This window comes from Lathamus discolor, chromosome 4 (genome assembly GCF_037157495.1).
Source record: "Lathamus discolor isolate bLatDis1 chromosome 4, bLatDis1.hap1, whole genome shotgun sequence".
NCBI lineage: Eukaryota > Metazoa > Chordata > Aves > Psittaciformes > Psittacidae > Lathamus > Lathamus discolor.
Window position 1 is genome coordinate 5,605,285 of NC_088887.1, and position 20,239 is coordinate 5,625,523.

The window sequence follows — 20,239 nt, forward strand, 5'->3', positions numbered from 1 at the left end:
TTTCAGCTCTTTTTGCACTGAAGGTTAAATACTTAATCCTGTTAGGTTTATGTCCAGTTGCTTGACAATAGGACAAGAAACAACAGGGCGGGGGGAACCTTACTCTTTAGATCCCAGAGGTTTATTTTGATCAGATTAACTGTTCTACTTGAGGGAGATCGGTAGCGCTCATGGCAAGAAATGCAAGTGACAGAAGACAAAATGGAGAAGGAAAAGCTACCACAGAATAGGAGTTTAACCACCATTATTAATTCCTAGTTACTACAAAGCCATTAAATGCAATCAGGTGATAGTGGTGGCAGCTCTTACAGTATCTGCAAGCTGTGCTGCCTAGATTACAGCACAACACAATGTTGAATGCTGGGGTTGTGCGATCCTGTTTAATAGCTCTTCGGAACTTGTTTCTTTTAGTCAATTGCTATGTATGGTATAATGATAAAACAATTCAGTGTCATTTCTATGCTATGTGTATTCAAAGGAGAGAAATCTTATTTTAAGGACCTCTTAAGTTTGTGGTTGAAACAGATGTGCTACACCAAATCATTACACATCTACTTGTGAATTTGTGTATTCCTTGTTAGAGCAATATGTACCTTGAAAATCCATATAGCAGGAGCTTAGTATCTGCTGAAAGCAAAGTGTCTGTAGGGGTGCTATTTCTGTGCATCAAGGTACATTTGTGGTACGTTCTGCTTCCTGACCAATGGAGCCTCTCAGGGCTAAAGCTGACAAGTGACTATTTGAAGGGGACAAACATAACAGGCAGAGGGGCAGAAACAACTCCCTATCTGACAGAATTTCTGGTTTCCATCTGATTTTCCTACTTAAAGATCATACATAGGCTTCTCTGAGCATTTCTTTTTACAATTTTGCCTTCATGATTTTTTTTTTAGGAGGAAATTATTATGACAAGAATCATGTCATTATGAATCAGCTGGTAGACAACAAACAGTCACAAAAATGGGATATTGAAATATTGTGAGTAAAACCACAAAGATGGACCTTGTATGTGTTATTAACACCTAGAGGGAAGAACACCCAAACAACTACTGAAGTCACACACCACTGGAACATTAAGCAGCAACTCCTCTCTGCTTTCCTTCCTACCAAGCACCAGCTCCTGAAAACAACTGAATTTTGCACAAATATGGAAGATGGGAGGTTGATATCATGTCTTTCTGCAGGGAAGCTGTGCTTTAGAGGCCACTCCTGTGAAGGTCACTTGTTATTTTTCATCTGGAGTATTAGAAGTAAAGGAAAAGAGACTACAAGTTCTGCAGGATGTGAACTGCAAAGGATAATATGGGAAAGCCTCTTTAGAAGTGTTGTCTTTACCTTCCCCTCAAACTGATGGAAGCTCCCTGAAGAATGAAAGCAGCATGAAAGAGGTTGTGTTGGACTTCCATGTCCCAATTGAAACTGTTTAGGTTTCAAGTGACTGTGAAGCTCAAACCGTATCTCTTGCTAAATGCAGTTTACTTTGTTCATAAAGACAATGTTGAACTGGAATTACCAGCTCAGCATGTGAACTGAAGCAGTAGAGAAAGCCTGACTTCCCCCTGCCCCCATGTTACTGGTAGGTCTTTATTTTCATTTGTTTTAGCAGTACCAAATTTCCAGGTTCAGGAACTGGTTTTGCTGACCCATGGCCTGTTTCCAACCAATGAAATCACTGAAGATCACCTTCAACATGGAGCCATATCTACACGTATCAGAAGAAACGGTCCTGGGTCAGGCTAGACTTCTACAAGGGCTAGCTCCATTTAGAGCAGTAATGATTTAAAAAATTTTTTTTTTTTAAAATTGTTTTGCTGTATATAGATTAATTTTATGTAATTTGGTCTTGAAACCACATCTTCCTTCAGAAGATGATTCCTAGTAGGTATTTTCAAAGGTGCTAGCAGGCCATTTCCAAACTTCTTTCATGTAAAAAGAACAGCATAACTACATGTTCACATTACTGTGGCTCATCAACACCTCAGGCATCTTAGCCCAAAGGATAAGGACATGCTGGCCCTTCCCTCAGTTTCAGCACTGTGCAGCCAGCTTATGAGCTATCACTTGAGACAGCACCAAATACCTGACTGGAGTGCAGCTGTTGCAGGCTTGAAAAGCAAATGGGCAGAACTGTAGACAGCTGTTGAAAACCTGATGTGAAGTCCCCCTGGATTACTGGTAACTTCATTTGGTTTCAGTATCACTAATCTATTTCATTAAAAAGGTATTTTTTTCCTTCTTTGTATATTCAGGGTATGTATTTCTGTAACTGTTGAGGTTAGCTACAGATGGATATTTTGGTTTCCAAAAGCTGTAACTCTTCCAGTTGTTCATTCAGGCACATCCCCAAACACATACAACCACATAACCCTAAGTTTGCCAGAAATAAAATAAATGGATGTCTATTTTTTTATGAAATGGAGTTCTATATAGTATTATTTAAAAATAAATCTACTTGCACTTACTATTTTACATTCTAAAATTATCCTAAATCTGCTGTTTAAGTAACAGATTTTCCACTGTCTGTATATATTCTACCAGCTACAGCACTTGTTTAGGCTTTTCTGTGTAAGTCAGTATGTCAAGAGTTCTACATGGGACTTGCTCTCCATATGAAATTTTAAAAGCCTGTGTAAAAAGTTCTAGTCTTTTAGCAAAGGATGACTAAATCCTCTTTGATGTGTCAGTGTTAAATAGCCAAGTAAAAGCAGGCTTTTGTACTGAAGAGATCTTGAATGTAAAATGCCAAGCGTGTATATTTTAATTGTATAAAACTTTTTTAGGAGGAACATTTTGCTTGTTGGTTTCTTTTTAAACAACCTAAATACAACTCTCCTTTTTAGCAGGGGCCAAAGCATGTTCCTGTAAAATATTTCCTTTCAAATAGACAGAAAAGGGATGAGGATATTGAATGCGTGACTGTGACATTACACTGGGGGGTTGGAAAGAGATGATCTTAAGGTGTTTCTAACCCTTACTATTCTATGATATTAAATATTGATGTCCAATATCTGCAGTATCTGCACTGCTCCCATCAAACAACACTCAATGAGCATTGAAGATGTATATTCCAGTTACAGGTTTGGGTTACTTTCATGTAAAATGGAGGCAGACATTAAATAGTATAGTTTGATTGTTCCAGTGGTTTCCTGTGGTTATAGGTTGATTACAAGCTATAAAACCATACAGTTTGATTACAAATTATAACCAGTGGTTACAATAGTTTGATTATTCCAGTGGTTTCCTCTCATCTGAGAGGAAAGGGGTTTTCTTGAGCAAAGTCTTCACCCTTTTGGGAAAAAACAGACACAGCTTTTCCTGAGCAGCTTTTGTTCTCTAGGGGCAAACAAAGAGAACAAATGGGTTTTTGTGCTGGTGAACTTTACACATTAAAAACCATTAGTTCCTGTTCTTAGCCCAAGCTCCTGGAGCATGCTCCATCTATACATTTAGATGTCCTCCACATGAAAGCATATAGACAGAGGAAAGGAGATACCACAGCACTGTGGTGTTACCGTGAGTAGATTCATCCAGTCACAGACCTGGCATTGCAGTCACTGGACACTAAGCAGCTTACCTGTTTTTTCCCAGTGCCTGTTTTCCCAAAGCTAAGGGAAGTATTTGGCATCAAAATATAAATATACTGCAATGACTTGTCAGACAGCACTACAACCCTGGATGTATAAAAAAAATATAACAAAAATCAAGGGATTCTTAATGGCTAGAAATACTACTTGTAGAAGTAGCTTTTCACAAAAGCATCAAATAACTTCAATTAGACATTCAGTCCATAGTGACAATGCAAGGTTTTCCTTCTCTTCATCTGAGGCAAGCTTAAGCTCTTTAACACTAACAGTGCTGCTACACCAAATCTGCTTCCAAGTATGACAAAGGAAACCGCAGTCCATGAGTCTGCTGGGGGGAAAAGAAGAAAGATCTTTTAGCAAAACACAGTGTCCCTTATTACAGTGTGTTAGGGTTTAGTTACTGATCAGCAGGCGCATGCTCCTTTCCCACATCATACTGGTGTTTCTAAGTGCATCTTCCAAATGATGCAGTATTATCCTACCACCTCTCAACAAAAATCCCTCACTTCTCTTACATGTTCTAGCATACTTCACCCAGGAGCCTGGCTTCTACACTGAAGAATGACATACCACGTTTAAATTTATATTCTTGCCTATTATCTTTGGATAGAAGGAAGCTTCTATATGCCACACATAGCCTTTGGACACAGTAAACAAGCACCACAGAGGACCTCCACTGCTGCAGCCGGAGTATTTAAGCCAGGAAGGTATAGTCTAAGATTTGCACACATTGTACAGGAGCCAGCATACAACATCATCTACCCCTATTCTCTGCACTGGAGGACAAGTGAGATTTACCTTAAAAGGAAAGTAACTGCCAGCCAAAAAGCCTTGCTGTGATTACTGGGACAAGAACAGGCTGTGTTCTGTTTTGCCTCTACAGTGTGTTTGTGCAGAAGTGTAGTCAAGTGGTTCACGGCACAGACCTAAGACAGATCTTCTTAGTATCATGAAGTGGAACAAAACATTCCAAAGCTCACAGCCACTCTTCAGGAGTGCTTATGTTTCCTGCAAAAGCACATTCTTACTCAGCAGGTACAATGCAAATGAACCACCTGCAGTCTTTATTAACAATATTAAAGTTCCTTCCTTACATTTCAGTAAAAGGAACACTCATCTTGCAGGATGGTTCAGTTGACACAGAACCTAACAGGTTCAATGTGGCATAAACATGTGCATGAGGCACAGTGTTCCCTGCTATGACTGACCAGGCACTGCTGTATTTAGTAGCTGTAATAAAGGATGTGCTGAAGCACACAGCAGAAAGAGACACTTTTGGCCACTGCAGTAGCTTCGTTAGATACGAATGAGGCATATGCAAGAAATTCTGTTAACATATCTAACATTTCAAGCATAAGATTACATTCCTTAGTTTTACTGAACTAACTGCGTCTGTGTTGCGATGCAGCACCCTGCTACCATTTAGTCAAGCTCATCTAACACAGTAAAGCTTCTTTAGGTGGGTGTGTGTGTGCACAAACCTGGGGTGTGCCATCCTCACTGGCTGTATCCTCTTCAGTCCCCATCATGTGAGTTTCTCTTTTGTTCTTTAAGGAATGATACACATAATCCATCTCTCTGCGAATTTCATCCTAAAACACAAGAAGGGAACAGTTAGTTACGTATGACCCACAGCCTCAAATTTAGCTCATTGAAGTGACATCAGCCCCTTAATTCTGGAGTGCACTGCTGCATCACTGAAAGCAATTAACATTCCCAATTGAATGATCCAACAGCCATAAGGGAATCTCCAAACCCTCTTTGAAAATTTATATACAACCTATGACCTTTTGCTTTAACACTGCCTCCACCAGACTCACAGGTCTGATGCTCTATAGAAAGCATAGCGTTTAAGGTGCATCTCCCAGAAGGTCTTAATGAACAAGTGGGCATCAGTAAATTTCCATTCTGATCCTGATCTGTCCCTTGAAGAGTCATATGCCTGTTACCACTTCTTGGTCAAAGCTGTGCAAACCAATTCAGAGTGCTGTGGGCAGGTCTCACACCATATCTGTGTCCAAAAGGCTTGCATGTGGGCTGTTATTCAGGGTTTATCTGACATCAAAAGGCAAGGTGGCAAAAGCTAACAGAAAAAATATCCAAACCCTACACAGTCTCACAGCAATAAGGACACAAACAAAACAGACAAGAGAAGTCAGAAAGTCACAGTACGTTTGCCTGGGAGGAAAACCTAGACATACAAAAACAGCCAGTAAAAGTACAAGATAGTCTGCCCCATCCACCCTCACCCTCCCCTTTGCTGATTACGACAACAAAAAGCACTTCTACAATTCCATACTAATGAACCTCCATAACTAAGAATTAGTCTGAACACAATATACTGCAAGATGCCAGCACCTATTTTGTAGAACAACTTTGCAGTACCACTGGTCCCTGTTTAGGGACAAGGCTAACTGGGAAGTGAAGACTAAATGCAACCACAGTCAGGAGCAGCTGCAATCCAGAAAATTCCCTCTCTTGAAGGAACCTATTTTTATAATTTATTCATGCTCTCAAATACAAAGAATAAAAAAAACCCCAAAATCCATTATCAAAAGCTACAGATCATTACAGCTGCTAAATTGCCTCTATCTGTAATGATCTAGCCTCAGATAAAAGCCTGCAGCTCTCCAGGAAGGCCTGTTGTCTCTGCTCGACAACAAGCCCACTGTCTCCTACCAAACCCTAATGGGATGCAGAATCTAAGCATTAACTGCACAACCCTTTTAGACCAGTACAGAGCAACAGTTCACATACCTTGTGCTCCCCACTGTACACCCCCAAGCCTAGGCATAGAATAGGCATTCACTGTACTTACAGAGTTCTCTTGGTCTGGTTCCACTGTAATGATTGCGTGATCTCTGAACTGCAGTCAGATTTTGCTATCAATTTTTGGAAATTTCCCACCTATGTAAAAGAAATTCTTCATTAGAAAGGAAGGAAACCAGACGGACAGCACAAGCTGAGACCTCTGTGCACTGCCCACTCTCTTGTGGTGCAATTGCTTTGCTAACCTATGTTTAAACACCCACGCTGTCAAACCCAGACAGCAAAAAGCGAGAGAGGGAATTTTTAATTCTCTCATCTTTATAGTCTACAGACAGCTGTAACAGCAAGCTAGAACATAAGGTCAAACTCTACCAGTTAAACAGTCTCAGTACACAGCAGTTTATTAAAGCTGCCAGTCTAGTACAACCTTTATTTTACTGAGAGAGATGTGTCGTCTCTTCCGGCAGGTACAGGGCATTAACCACCTGGAATGTGCAAATGCACACGTAGAGCCTAGCACAACATGAGGCTGATGCTAGACCATGATCTCTGCCTACCATAAAATACCACAGTTCTAAGAGGCAGAGCTAGCAACAGCTGTACCATCTCATCAGCCAGTTTGGTAACTTCAAATCTACCTGGAGTCAAAGTATCAAGAGTCACATCCCAAGCAAGGTGGCAGCCAGTTCATAATGAAATCCTTCTTCATGTCAGATGATCTCAGTTCTCTGGTGTTTTCCAGATGGTCTGCAAGCCACCTCAAAAGGCTGCTCAGCTTTTTTGTTGAGTCAGCTACATCCACCTGCTAAACATGCACATAGTTACATGAATTTAAGCTAAACAGACTAGCCTAAAGAGGTGCAGCAACACAGTGAAAACCTGGACATTCCTCTCTCAGCTTTGCAGAGGCTAACATTTACTCCCAACACAACCCTTTCTTCTACCCATTCCCCATGAGCTGTCCATGCACCAAGGCTGATGTTCATTTTCTCCCACTCCACAGCTACCTGCTGTGCTAAAAGACTTGCTACTGTAGCTAAAAAAGGGACCTGTTCTTTCTGCATGCTAGCCAGCAGCACAACCGGACTACCACAACGAGATCACAGAACAATTTACAGCTTTGCTGACTTTTAAAGATTCAAAAGCTTGTCTGACAGCTCCAAAGCAAACACCATTACTTTTAGAAGGAAACAAGCTATACAAGGACACTGTGATACAAAAGAAAGGCAGTGCAAAGAAGCAGACAATGCTTCAGATGGAGCAAACCTCTGAACAGTCAAAGACTTCAAAAGAAGTGATTGTGCTACTGGACAAGATACATAGTAACTTTGCATTGAGCTTTCAAAGCAGATCAACAAGATACACGCTTGCCTCAGTGCTGAAGTTCCAGCTGGATGCACTGTTACTCCCTTTAGTCCCACCTACTTACCATACGAAGCTTCCTTGGTATGCTTGTCCGCGGTGCCACGTCTTCTTTTGCTGTATCAAACACAAGGCCAGGAATTGCATCCAGTAAGAAATCTCCCCAAGAGCTGAGGGACAGGAATTAAAACAGTAATTATAATTATTAAAATAGTTGCACTGAAATAAAACAGACAAATGATGTAAAGAGCTGGAAACACAGTGCTCTAATTCCAAATCTGCTTCATGCCTTTAGCCCTTCCATTACCCTCTGTAGTCCCAGGCAGTAGCTCACTCTCAACTGTATGTGCATCCTCACTAGTTCCAGGTCAGTGGCACAGAGGAAAGGGACTGGCTTGAGAAGGGTCCAGTTTTCATTCAGGCAGTTGCCATTTACCAGTGGATTCAGCTTCAAGCCGACCTCAGTGAATTAAGAAATTACTACCAGGGCCACTATTATCCAACTGCATGCACATACAAACTCACTGCACACAATGAGGTGGTGGTGGTGGCGGGGTGTCATTTAACATGCTTTTGACACACTTCTATTGAAGGAAGTAATGCACTCAGGGTTATCAAATCCTTAAATCAGCTTTTATCTTTACTACAGACTTAATTGTGACCCCAGGAACAAGACCCCTAACGTACCTCTACAGCTATATCAGTGATACTTAACAGGCACCCTGCAGATGCCTTGTGTTAAACCCCCACTGTTAGCCTACATACTTTAAACAGCAACAATAAAACAAGGCCTTTGATATCTTGTGCTTCTGTTCCCCAATTGAAAGAAGAAACAAGAGGAGGGGAGGGAGAACTACTGCCTGCACTCTCTGCCCAGCTTGAGTCAAGCTCATCAGGAATAGGTGTGCCGCTCATGCAAAAGTACTCTCCTGTCCACATGTGGCCTCTCTCCCCACCACATCCTCAGAGGCTGGTTTAACAGGCAAACAACTCGGACAAATGCCCAGTATCCACTGCTGTCAGCAGCCTCCACAAAACTAGGGCAAGGAGCATAGCAGGGCCTGTCCTCCAGCACGTACTTCACCCTCTGCTCTTGCCCCCTCCCAGCACTCTCCATTTCCAGCACTGATCTCAGGACACTACTTTAGAGGGCTGGTTTTTTTTAAACACACCAGTTGAGTTTGCAGGTGTAACATTACCTTCCACATTAAAGTCTACCTCTGGTAAATAATAAAATAACAAATTAAAAAGCAATCAAGCTTGTGGCACAAAAACCTGGTAAACAGGTGGCTTCAAACAAACCCCTCCTTCTCCCAAAAACCAAGCCTTCAATTACTGCTACCTGAACACTAGCTTAGATTCTGTAACTTAACATCAGGGCACATACATAATAGTGGGGTACCAAAATATATTCATATCATTACATCTCTGGGGCAAAGGCAACATGCCCTATCCCTGTGTTACTCACAGGAAAACAAATCACACAAGGGCTAAATAGAATGAACACAGAGAAGAGCTAAGCAGAGCTCATTATAAGGGGGGGTTCATTTTAAGAAACAGGACATTGCTTCTTTGAAACACTGATTTCAGGTCTGTACTATTCACACACATTATCTGGCAGAAAACCATTTCAGAAAAGGCATACTGAAAAAAAGCTAAAGAATACTTACCTGTTTTGGTAGGTACTGATGGTCACATGTGTAGAATAGGGGATCCCAGGAGGAGTGTCAGCTTGGTGAATAGTCCCTCTCGGGAAGTACAGCAAGTCACCTGGCTGCAAGAAAATGGAGAATTGATTCAGGGCACCTGGTCAAACCTAAATGTAGTCAAAATAGAGAAAATACTCCCTGAGCAGACAGACTGACAACATCTCTTCTTTAAAATCACAAAATAAGAGACCTGCCATTGTACACTTTAATAACACAGAAACTAATAGAAACTAATAACATAGAAACATTCTTAAGCCAGAAGTCCAATACCTTAAACTTTCCAACTTCCTGCCAATATTTACTATACACCAGTCTGAAAATAGGAAGCAAGCTTTCACCATGATAGAACATTCACACCCCAACTCAGCTGCATAAAGGAGACAAGCAGCTGAGATGAACCTGCTGACAATCCAACAGGTTAGCAGAGGACCAATACAAAGTGAATTTGGGAAAATCACATTAAAAGGTCAATATCCCACAAGAAAAGCCAAATATTCTATTAAGATGTTAATCTGTTACAGTACTGTTGTCTGAAACTTCCAGTTAAAACACTTAACCAAGGACAACCTTCCTCCTACCTTTCTTCTCACCTACCTAAATTAAATCTCCACACTGATAAAAATTTAGGTCCAGGGAAGTCAAGATTAAGGGAGAAGCACAAAGTACACATAATTGCCTCCAAGAAGGAAAAATCAGTTTACTTACGGCTTCTCCTATAAACATTTATATAGTTGGATAGCACAGTCAAAATCCACAAAGCAACAGTGGTGAAAGTTGATTCCATTTTAATTTTACCATTCCTTAAATTCAGTCACATCACCCAGGGAACTGTAACACAAATACATTTCAAGTGAATACTACCTGAGTTTGCACTGAAAGGTCTCTTTAGATTATGAGGCGTCACAGGACTTGGCAAGATCAAGTCTCCTCATCCATTTCTCACAAGCTGTAAAGCATCACAGATCAGCTTTGTGTGATCTACTTGCTCTGAAGCAAGCCTGTCTCTGTTATTAATAAACTGCCTTCCTTACCAGTGCAGGGACTACACTAACCAACTAAGAGTATTTTTAATTCTCTTCATTTGCTATGCTGCACATCCTCAGTAAGAAAATAAACTGGAGGAAGGGTCACACAGGGGAACAGCAAGAGCCCTGAACATCTGCCAGAGTGGTGACAAACTGGACTGCAAAAGAAGTTATTTCATGCTGCAGCAGCCTATGCCTACCACTAAGAAGCGGGGATCATGATTTTTCCAAGTAGTCTTCGCTGCAAAGTCCAGCTCTTATCGATCTTATCTGCTGGACAATCTCATCACCACCATTCACAAGAGCCAGCAATGACAACACTCTGCCATTAAAATAACCAGGATCTTCAGATTCCAGGTGGCAACACCCAGGCTGGGGGAGGACAGAGCATGTGACAAGAGACAATGCAGGATCACTCTGCTGCCTTCTTACTTCTTAACTGGAGGAAAGAGGAGAGAACAAGGGAGAAGTACCAGGAAATCAAAATGGAAAATCATATAGAAAAAAGGATAGATCACCTCCTGTCAAATAAGCTGTGCTTGACATCAGTAACAAACCAGCCACTGCCACAGCCTGCTGGAACCTTATACACAAACCAGCATGCTTTGCTCTCACCCACCTAACAGGTTTTGTGGGATGGGAGAACACCACCAGTACAGTCTCCAACTGGTCCGTTTGTTCTAAGCTGCCCAAGGAAGACAGAATGCAGGCAAGAACACAAAAAAGGAGAAAGGATATATTCTAGCAAGATGTTTGGGCAGGGAATTTGAGAACATCCCTGTCAGAGACAGCTCCAGACAAACAATGAAAATCTGACAGAAAAAAAATGGGTCATGGGAACTGTAGAACATCAAACAGAAGAAAAATAACCTTAAAAAAAAAAAAACCTTACATCATTCATAAGCCCTTTCCAGAAGCAAGCACTGTCACCCCATTAATGCCAGTAAAATGGCGTGTGAGAAGCATCATTATTCCATAAAAATCAAAGGCACTGAAGTCCAGCCCAAAAAGTTCCCAGAATTAAAAACGGACTTGTAATTTACTAGGCTTTGCATCACCCAATAGGTCATGACAATTCTAAACATTACCAGCTGTCAAACTACACAACTCATGATGTCAGTATCATATCAAATGTGTCATACAGAAACTACCTACAGCCAAAAACAGGACTGAACAATGGGAAGAGCAGAGACCTTGCAGAGAGAGGCCCTACAGACAGGCCACAAGGCAGAGAAACTAATGAGGCTTCCAACAGTGCAGCGCTGTCTGCAGGATAAACACTATGCTTCAAAAGCACAAGCACATAGAGCAGAACAGGACAAGTATCAGATGCCTTGCTGTCAAATGGGCTGCATTCATTCATCTTCATGAAATGCTCTTTTTATTCCAAATAAAAAAAAACAGTCATACTGGTTTTGGGTTTGGGAAAGGGAAAAGAAAAAAATCAAAACCAATTAATACATAAAATTAATATGGGGTTTAGTTCATGCTTTTGTTTAACAGCCAAGGGTAAATATTTAAAACTGATTCACCAGAACAGTGACAACCTTTGGTAAAGCAGTAAGTCTCAGTGCATAGAAGGATTAGCCTGATGGATTACAGATGGCACGTAAAAGCATTAAAATGTTTCATAACCATATACAAGGCTAGGGTTTTTCATGCACACAACTCCACAAACATGATCCAGGAGTCAGGATGCCCAACTTGGAGAATACTGGAGAATTTCCAGAAATAACTGGTTTCTCGGTCCATGATTTAGGTACTACAGCAAAGGAAGCCCTTGAAAAAGGATAGGTTAGACAACTGGCACCCAGATCTCTTGTGCTCATGACGTTTTGTGCACCAATCCCCCCCTCAACTTCACAACCACCATCATTCAGAATACTGCCTTCAAGAAACAGACCATTTCAAATGTGCCTACTTTTCTGGCAACCACAACCCAGGCCATGTAAAACAATTCAGTTATAATACCTTTAAGAGGAATTCACGTGTGGGATTCCCAATCCTGTCTTCCGATTCAACGTTGTATTCCCGAGCTAAATGCACCGTCGGTTTATAGAGCTGCCAGTGTTTCTCACCTTCCAGCTGAAGGATAAACACCTGCAAAAGACCATCAATCCAGATACATAAGGAGGCATTGCTGCCCCTCACACATCCAACTGATCAGGAATTCTGAGTCATCTTCTGACTTGGAAAGTCTGTGGAATCATGCCAGAAATAAGGAATGGAAAGCAAACCAAAGTGACAGAGGTTGCTTTTGTGACAAGAGAAACAGATCTTATCTTCCCTGCTCTCAGCACCTCCACAGCACAGCAGGATTCCTTTCGTATTACTTTTTAGATGTCTACAATGCAGAAATATACATTTGAACTATTTCTTTAGGCTCTAATTAGAGAGCAACAGAGAGAAGAGCTGTGAAATGTGATCGGTTTCATCCTAAGGTAGACATTCCCAAATCACTGTTTCTCTCCAGGCCCTTAAATAAGTGCCAGACAACTAACTCAGACGTAATGCCTACCACAAAGATACTCAAAATCTCAGGTGAGAGAGGTCTTGCCACCATTCGCTGACAAACAAAGCATCAGAAACATGCTGTGAGCATCTGGGGTTGAAAGTATACACCAGAACATCCAGACTGTGTGGCTGCTGAACAGCAAGCATAAGGAAATCAAAACTCTAGATGTATTTAAGGGAAATTAAAATAATAAAGAGCAAAAAAAAAAAAAAAAGTAAGGAAGGGGGGAAACAAATTATCTTTTCATCTAATGGAAAGATCAGGTCTGGAAAGCACAGTTCACATGACATTACCATTAGATATACTATTTTCAGTAAAATTAAAGAAAAATTACTGTAAGCACTTGTAACCAACTACTGCTAAGTTTTCAGCGGGGAAAAAAGCCAAACTTTTTTACTGGGGGGAGAGGGGGGGCAGGGGCAAAAAAAGGACACATCCACTGCCCATGCAGAGTCTGACAGCCACCACTGTGCTGCCCTACCTCAACATCATCATAGTGAAGGGGAAGGCCCTGGGACCCCTGGGGAGTCATGTAAACATTGGATGCAACCAGAGACCCAAAGTAGCAGTCCAGCTTCTCCTGAATCTTCCACAGCTCCTCCTTTAGAAAGAAAGGATGCCGTTAATGCTGAAGAGCTCAGCCAAGCTAGGTTGCCACCCAGCCCATAGCCTCCCCATCACTGAAGAGGTTGCTCTAGAGGATGATCGTATCCCCACAAGGAGACAGAGGCTGCGAAGGCAGATGCTCTGTACGAGTTTTTCTCCTGCAGTGAATGTAATTGTAAACCAAGAAGTTTGGTGCCCCAACATAGCATTGATGTTTGTTCTCTTCCCTGTGACATTTTTAGGTTGCACAAATAAACAAGACTAGACAGAAGCAAATAAATCATCCTACAAACCATAGAGCATCTGAAGACAATAAATACATGCACGACTTGCATTATATGAGCTAGCATCAAACAGAGCATGCAAACGTTGGACACCTTTTTCCGGTGACTCCAATTGTTTGGGTATACATAATATTATATACATAGTATAGACGTACTATATAATATTTGAGAATATTCCTCTACATCTCACATGTGACAGACAATGCGCCAATGGGATGACAGTCATATCAGGAAACTCCTAGACCTGCACAAGTGCAGCTTGAACCAGAATTTAGGTAGGTTCAACTCAAGCTGCGCGATTTCAGCATGAGCCACGCAACATTTCAACTTCACCTGCAGCTACACTTCAACTGAGATCAGACAGTGACACTGTGCTTCAAACTCAGATGCCAATTTGGGTCTTGATGGACCACTTCACAATCACATTGTATTGGAACTGAGGGACAAAAAAAAAAAAAGTATGGAAATCCTTCACACAACTGTGCAGACAACACTGCCTCATTCTCATACATGAAGACCGCAAAAGCATCAAAAAGAACGAGAGAGGACACTCAGCCAAAAAAGGGTGGAACATATCCATGGTACAATTCAGAGCGAGTCACTGGCAAGAATGGTGGAGTGTCCTGGAAACATTTTACATGGTTTCACACCTTGCCCTCCATTAAAGGAAAGTAATACAAAAGCCCCTGTTTGCACAACAGAACAGTGGGGCAGAAGTGATAATTTAAGAAGAGACAGATACATAATCCATTTTGTGCATTTCTCTTTCTAAACTTGTATGTGACAAAGCAAAAAACTGCTTTGACACATAAACTAAAGAATACTTGGTTTTATAGCACAAATCAGATTTTGTTCTTACTAATGAGCACTGAAACATGACGGGCTGTGCAAAACTACAAGTTTAAATTACTACAGTTCATGTATGGATTTCAGCAGGTCACTGCTGTCCCCCCAGATTTATTGAGGCAGAGATGAAGCTCTGTCTAGTATGACTGAAGCAAAGCATATCACATTATAAAGCATGCATTGATTATATTCAATTAAACAAACCAACCTTAAATCTCTGAGGCTGATGAAATTGTATCATTGCCTTTTTCTGGTCAAAATCCTTCTTCAGTTGCATGTAGTTCACTTTGCCTTCTTGATTTAAACTTTCTTTTTTTCCATTCACACATCTGCAGATATTTAGATCCCGCCCATAGTACAGACCCCGGCCACACAGTTCCTTCAGATACGACAACTGGAACAGGGACTGGTAGTAGGTAGCCAGCAGGGGATTGTTCCTCTGAACAAGCAATGGCTTTTGCTCCCAATACTCCCTGAAAAACACCTCGTTTGATGGGAGAGATCAAGCTTCCAAAGAGGCTGCCCGGGTTCTCAAAACTCATGGCTGATGGCGAACAAGCTGCTTCCACCTTTGCTCGTTTACACCGTGCAGGCCCATCTTTTCCCATGTCAGCATGCCTCCCTCCTTTCTTGGGCATGTTCCTGTTGAACAGGAGAGAGAACCAAAGCAGTCAACCAGCAACAACCTCAAGAGCTCATGGGCCCAGAGCAGATCCTCTTGCCTTATCCAGTGGGATAATCAGAGCAAGCTGGGAACAGCTCTGCTTTCTGATGCTCACTATGTGCTCCCAGCAGCAGAAAAACAAAACCTCACAACAGGCCTCCAAACCTCTCAAAACTCAGCAAACTCCAAAGGGCTTGATCTGGAGCCATTGCTCACAGAAGCTCAAATCCCACAACTGAGTTTGTACTAGAGAAGATGCAATGAAACCCAGTTGGCACACAACAGCTCTTTACAAATGCTGGAATCCACCTACCCAAAGAACACGTGGTAGACTGGTCTTCTGTGGCAAGAGATGCAAATTGTTGAAAAGAATCAGTCAGCCTTAAGAGGATTTAATGGCAACATGCAGGAGGGGGTGGAGAAAGGGGATGGGATCAGAAACTTGTACCCTATTACACTTCCTTGAAATGCATTAATATTTGGGGGGAAAAAAGGCACAATGAAGACTTCCCAACAACTTTCCAGCCAGAGCACAATGGAGGAGGATGTATGGCACTTCAAGTGCAAACCCAACCAGTTCAACCCAGTGGTTTGGTGTGGTGTGTTCTACGCTAAGCTCTCCTGGCTTATACAGCACAAACCCAACATCCACACAGCTGTACAGTTACCAGCCTAAAGCTTTAACAGGACCTACAGAGAAGGCAGCTACTGCAGTGAGGGAACACTGACACTGGTACAACAGCATGCACTAACATCTACACAACCCAGTGAACAGAAAACACCACGGAAAGGGGCACAGAAAGATGGAGGCCAAGTGACACAGTAGATCACTGTGAGGGAAGGAGCAGTAAGTAACCAGGTTCAGCGGGTGGGGATGATTCAATTGGCAGGAGGGTTACAGCAGCTGCCAAAGAAGTAGAAAAACTCAAGAGCAAACTCCCTGCAGGTGAAGCAGGCTTTAAGCACATGAAGTAAAGGCACCTGCTTGAGGTCTCAGGCCCTGGGAACAATTTTAGTGCCAGGCATCTAGCCATGCTCACCACCCAGTGGCAGCGGCCCGCACTTCAGCCTCTGAAGCAGTCTCCATAGTCTATCCTGAATGACCATGCTTAGCAAAACTAAGTTTGCAGAAGAGAGGGAACATTGTTAGGCCTTTTGTCGATGCTACGCAATTACACCAAAAGCTAAAATCATAACGATTCTGCTTTCATTTCTGTCAAGCTGTCAAACTTTATGGCTTATGTAGCATAATTTTTTCATTCATTTAATTTTAAGGTTGGAAGCAATTCAATTTCTTTTCCCAGGTAGACAATATGCTTGGTCCAACATGTAGAAATAAAAGTTAATTCACAAAGGGTTTAGCTGCCAAGTTCTCAAGAAACTTAAGGTACAAATCAAGTAACGGTAGGTCTAACAACATAGTACGTGCAGACATACTTGCCGTAACTTTTGAGTCTGCACCAGCATTTCATCCCCCAGAGCGGCTCAGAGCACCAGGCAACAGTAAAAGCCTATCTGAGAAGCTGAACCACGTATCCTGACAACGACCCAGCACCAAGTCCGCTAGCACAGCAGCTTGCCTACTAGGGCTGGCTGGTCAACTCAAACTGACTCTGGGCATGTCTGAGCAAGTCTGTGAAGCCAACACAAGGAGTTACAGTATGCTGATGCCTTCATTTTGAACTAAAAAAAAAAAAATCATCTCAGCTTTACTCCCAAAAATAAATGCTCTCATTTATTAAGATGCTTTTACGTACACAGATCCCTTATCGTGAAACTTACACTCCAGTTCTGGTATTTACAGAAAGTACTGTTTCTCCTGCACAGCACTGTGCAGGTCCCTCGCTGATCCACTAACTCCTGGGCACTGTTTTATCTGTAGTTCCTGTAACACCCTGTACCTCACCAGTAACCAGCAGTCTCCTTCATCCTGCAGGAGGCAATCCACATCACCACCTTCCTAATAGAAGGCACATTCCTGGCTGCAGCAACCTACAGTTTTCTATGACGCAGGAAAATAATTGGGAAAGAAAAAACAAACAAAAAAAAACTGAAAATGAGTCCTCAGTTGCCAGCAACACCTGAAGATGCTGCCAACACCAGTATCTACAACTGGTATCCCCAAATGCCAACACCACAAATGCAACCAACCCCGCATTGCCAGTTTCGAATACCAGACCTAAATCCTTCCTATCAGCTCACTCGCATTGTATTCAACAAAGACAAATTCAGATATGTACTACTTACACAATGCAGCTGCACTTACACGATGTGCTGTTCCGTCCTGTTTTGTTAGTTATAGCAACTGTAGAACCACAGAATGGTTTGGGTTAGAAGAGAACATATAGCCAAGCCCTCCCATGGGCAGTGACACCTTCCACTAGACCAGGTTGCCCCCAGCCCCGTCCAACCTGGCCTTGAACACTGTCAGGGATGGGGCAGCCACTGCTCTGGGCACCCTGTGCCAGCGCCTCAGCACCCTCAGCAGGAGAAAAGAATTATTCTTGTATCTAACCTAAATCTACTTTCTTTCAGTTTAAAACCGCTCCCCCTGCCCTGGCAGAAAGTCCCTCTCCAGATTTCTTCTCGTATTTAACTACTAAAGGGCTGCAATAAGGTCTCCCTAGAGCCTTCTCTTCTCCAGGCTGAACTAGCCCAACTCTCTCAGCCTGTCTTCACAGCAGGGGTGCTGCAGCCCCCACTCATCTCTGTGACCCTCCTCTGGACTTGCTCAAGCAGGTCCTTGTCCCTCTTAGATCCCAGAGCAGAACACAGTGCTACAGGTGCGGTTTTGCCAGAGCAGAGGGGGAGAACCACCTCCTTTCGATGGTCACACTCCTTTCGATGCAGCCCAGCACGCAGCTGGCTTTCTGGGCTGTAAATGCACACTGGGACTCATGGCCGATTTTTCATCTACCACTACCTTCACGTCCTTCCCTGCGGCCTAGAGAAAAAACACATCAACAGAACGGACCTGCTCCACACCGGGGTTATTGCACATCAGTGTTTTCGACTCGCACACCACAGGCACCCACTCACGACCTCAGGCCTCAGAACTGGCCTAGCAGCCGCGGGGCTCCCAGCTCCCTCCGAAGGAAGGAGGATGGCCGCAGGGACTCGGAGCCCACGCTGCTGCCCCTCACGGCCGGACCGCGCTCTAGCCGGCTCTTCCGGAAGGGAAAACCGCACGAATCCCTGCTCCGAGGAGCAGCCAGCGCCCCTCGCCCCCAGCCAGCCTAACGGCCACGCTGCCGGCAGCCGCACCGGCCGCCCACACGGTGACGGTGCCTCAGCAGCTGTAACCCCTTCAGAGCCCAGCCGTGTCAGCCACAGCGCGCCCCGCACCATGGACGCTTCCCCCCGCGACCCGGAGGGGTACGGGGGCTGGGGAGGAGAGGGCAGGAGAGGGGAGGAGAGAGGAGGAGGGCGGCGGGCGGCCTCCTGCTCCCGCCGCCATTAGCCCCCCTGTACCACAGCACCGGCGGCGCGCGCTCCCTCAGCAGGCGGCCGGAGGAAATGGCGGCGGAGGCGGGGTGGAAGCGGCTCGGGAGGCGGAGTTTTCAGGTGCACCCGGCCGCGGGTCCCGTTGAGAGCTGGGGCTCGGGGTGTCCTCGAGCAGCTCCGGCCTCCTTCCGAGCCCCTCGGCGGTCTGTGACTCCGCTGTGGAAGGGGCGCCGCGCCGCTGCCCGCTGCGGCGGGGGAAACGCGGTGTCCCGGGGTGCTGAGGTCGCGGAAGCGGCGGCTCGAAGGACGCGGAGCAGGAACGGTGCTCGCCGGTACCGGGCGGTAACGGGGCTCGTGTTCCGCGCCATTTAACCTCGCGGAGTGGCGAGATCGCGATGTTATCGCGATGTTATCGCTCCCAGCCGATGCAGTCTTAAAGCAATGGCCGCCTGAAAACAATGAGTGCGAGGCGTTTTTCTTCTCCGTCTGCCCAAGTTATTTGGGCATTATGCGCGAGAGAGGAAAGTACTCCTTTATTCCCCAGTATTACACACCCGTATCTCCACCGAAGTTGGAGATAACACGGATTAGATGGGATATGCTGATACGCAGATGCACTCCACAACTCGTTACAATTGTAAAGTAGGTATGCTTCGCTCAGCGCTTAGGCGCTCCTCCAAGAGCATGCGCACCTTTCCTTTGCCGCTCAGTTTGTTTGTATTACATACAGTGATCACATAAACATGAGATTGCTGCATGCCTAATACATATGCAAAACCTATTCCCGGCTAGTATTATAATCAGTTTTCTGGCGTTCGTCCCATTTATGCGCCTGCGCAGTGCCTCCTGGTTGTGGTCGTTAGAGGGTCGTGAGGATGAAGGCATGTAGTTCCTCGTCACCACCGCGAGTAACCGCCTGTTTTCACGCACGCTCAGTAGGGTTTTGGCTCCTATCCAAACCTCAGGCTCGGCACAAGCCGGTTTTATGTATCTTAAAGCAAAAACTTGTCAAGTTTGCAAATCTTGTTACTTTAGTTATCTTTTGTTCCTTTTCTTTCTATAGACACTATTTAAACAAGAATGTCATCCATGTTATGTTACGAATGTTTCTACTGCAATTCTGCCTAGCAGCTGTAACTCCTACAGTTCTGCTTCACCATTCTAGCAACCTTGACTCCTAGGGTTCTGCTTCACCAAGCACAATGACTGCTTAAGCAAGCAGGCACAATGTTAACCCTTTATTCCCAGGTATCAATACAACATAAAACCTTGCGGTTATTTGTATAAGGTTTGGCTTCATGCGCGCAAAAGTGCCTGGTTTTCAGCTGTATTACTCTTGCCTGGACCAAAATCTTGTTCCAGAGCTCGTCTGAGGCTCCTCAAAGAAATCTTTGGATAATCCTCACTGAGCAGATGGAAACCTCTGGAAAT

At 43.7% G+C, this 20,239-nt stretch overlaps 2 protein-coding genes across 3 annotated transcripts in view; one reads left to right on the forward strand and one right to left on the reverse strand.

The window, feature by feature from the left end:
• CRYBG3 (crystallin beta-gamma domain containing 3) overlaps positions 1-3,142 on the forward strand; it is a 92,165-nt gene extending 89,023 nt beyond the window's left edge. For both annotated transcript variants that reach the window (XM_065676045.1, XM_065676046.1), the window contains one exon: positions 894-3,142. In XM_065676045.1, the coding sequence (XP_065532117.1) occupies positions 894-982 (89 nt within the window). In that variant the 3' untranslated portion in view covers positions 983-3,142. The remainder of the gene's footprint in view (positions 1-893) is intronic.
• Positions 100-19,421, reverse strand: RIOX2 (ribosomal oxygenase 2). Its single transcript, XM_065676049.1, is given in 15 exon segments — positions 100-3,876; positions 3,878-3,912; positions 5,066-5,176; positions 6,403-6,491; positions 6,992-7,007; positions 7,009-7,158; positions 7,783-7,885; positions 9,386-9,489; positions 12,421-12,549; positions 13,446-13,565; positions 14,909-15,188; positions 15,190-15,342; positions 15,678-15,704; positions 16,802-19,257; positions 19,363-19,421. Coding segments are annotated over 14 exon segments (1,470 nt in total). The 5' UTR covers positions 16,837-19,257; positions 19,363-19,421; the 3' UTR covers positions 100-3,758.
• Between the last annotated feature and the right edge of the window lie 818 nt (positions 19,422-20,239).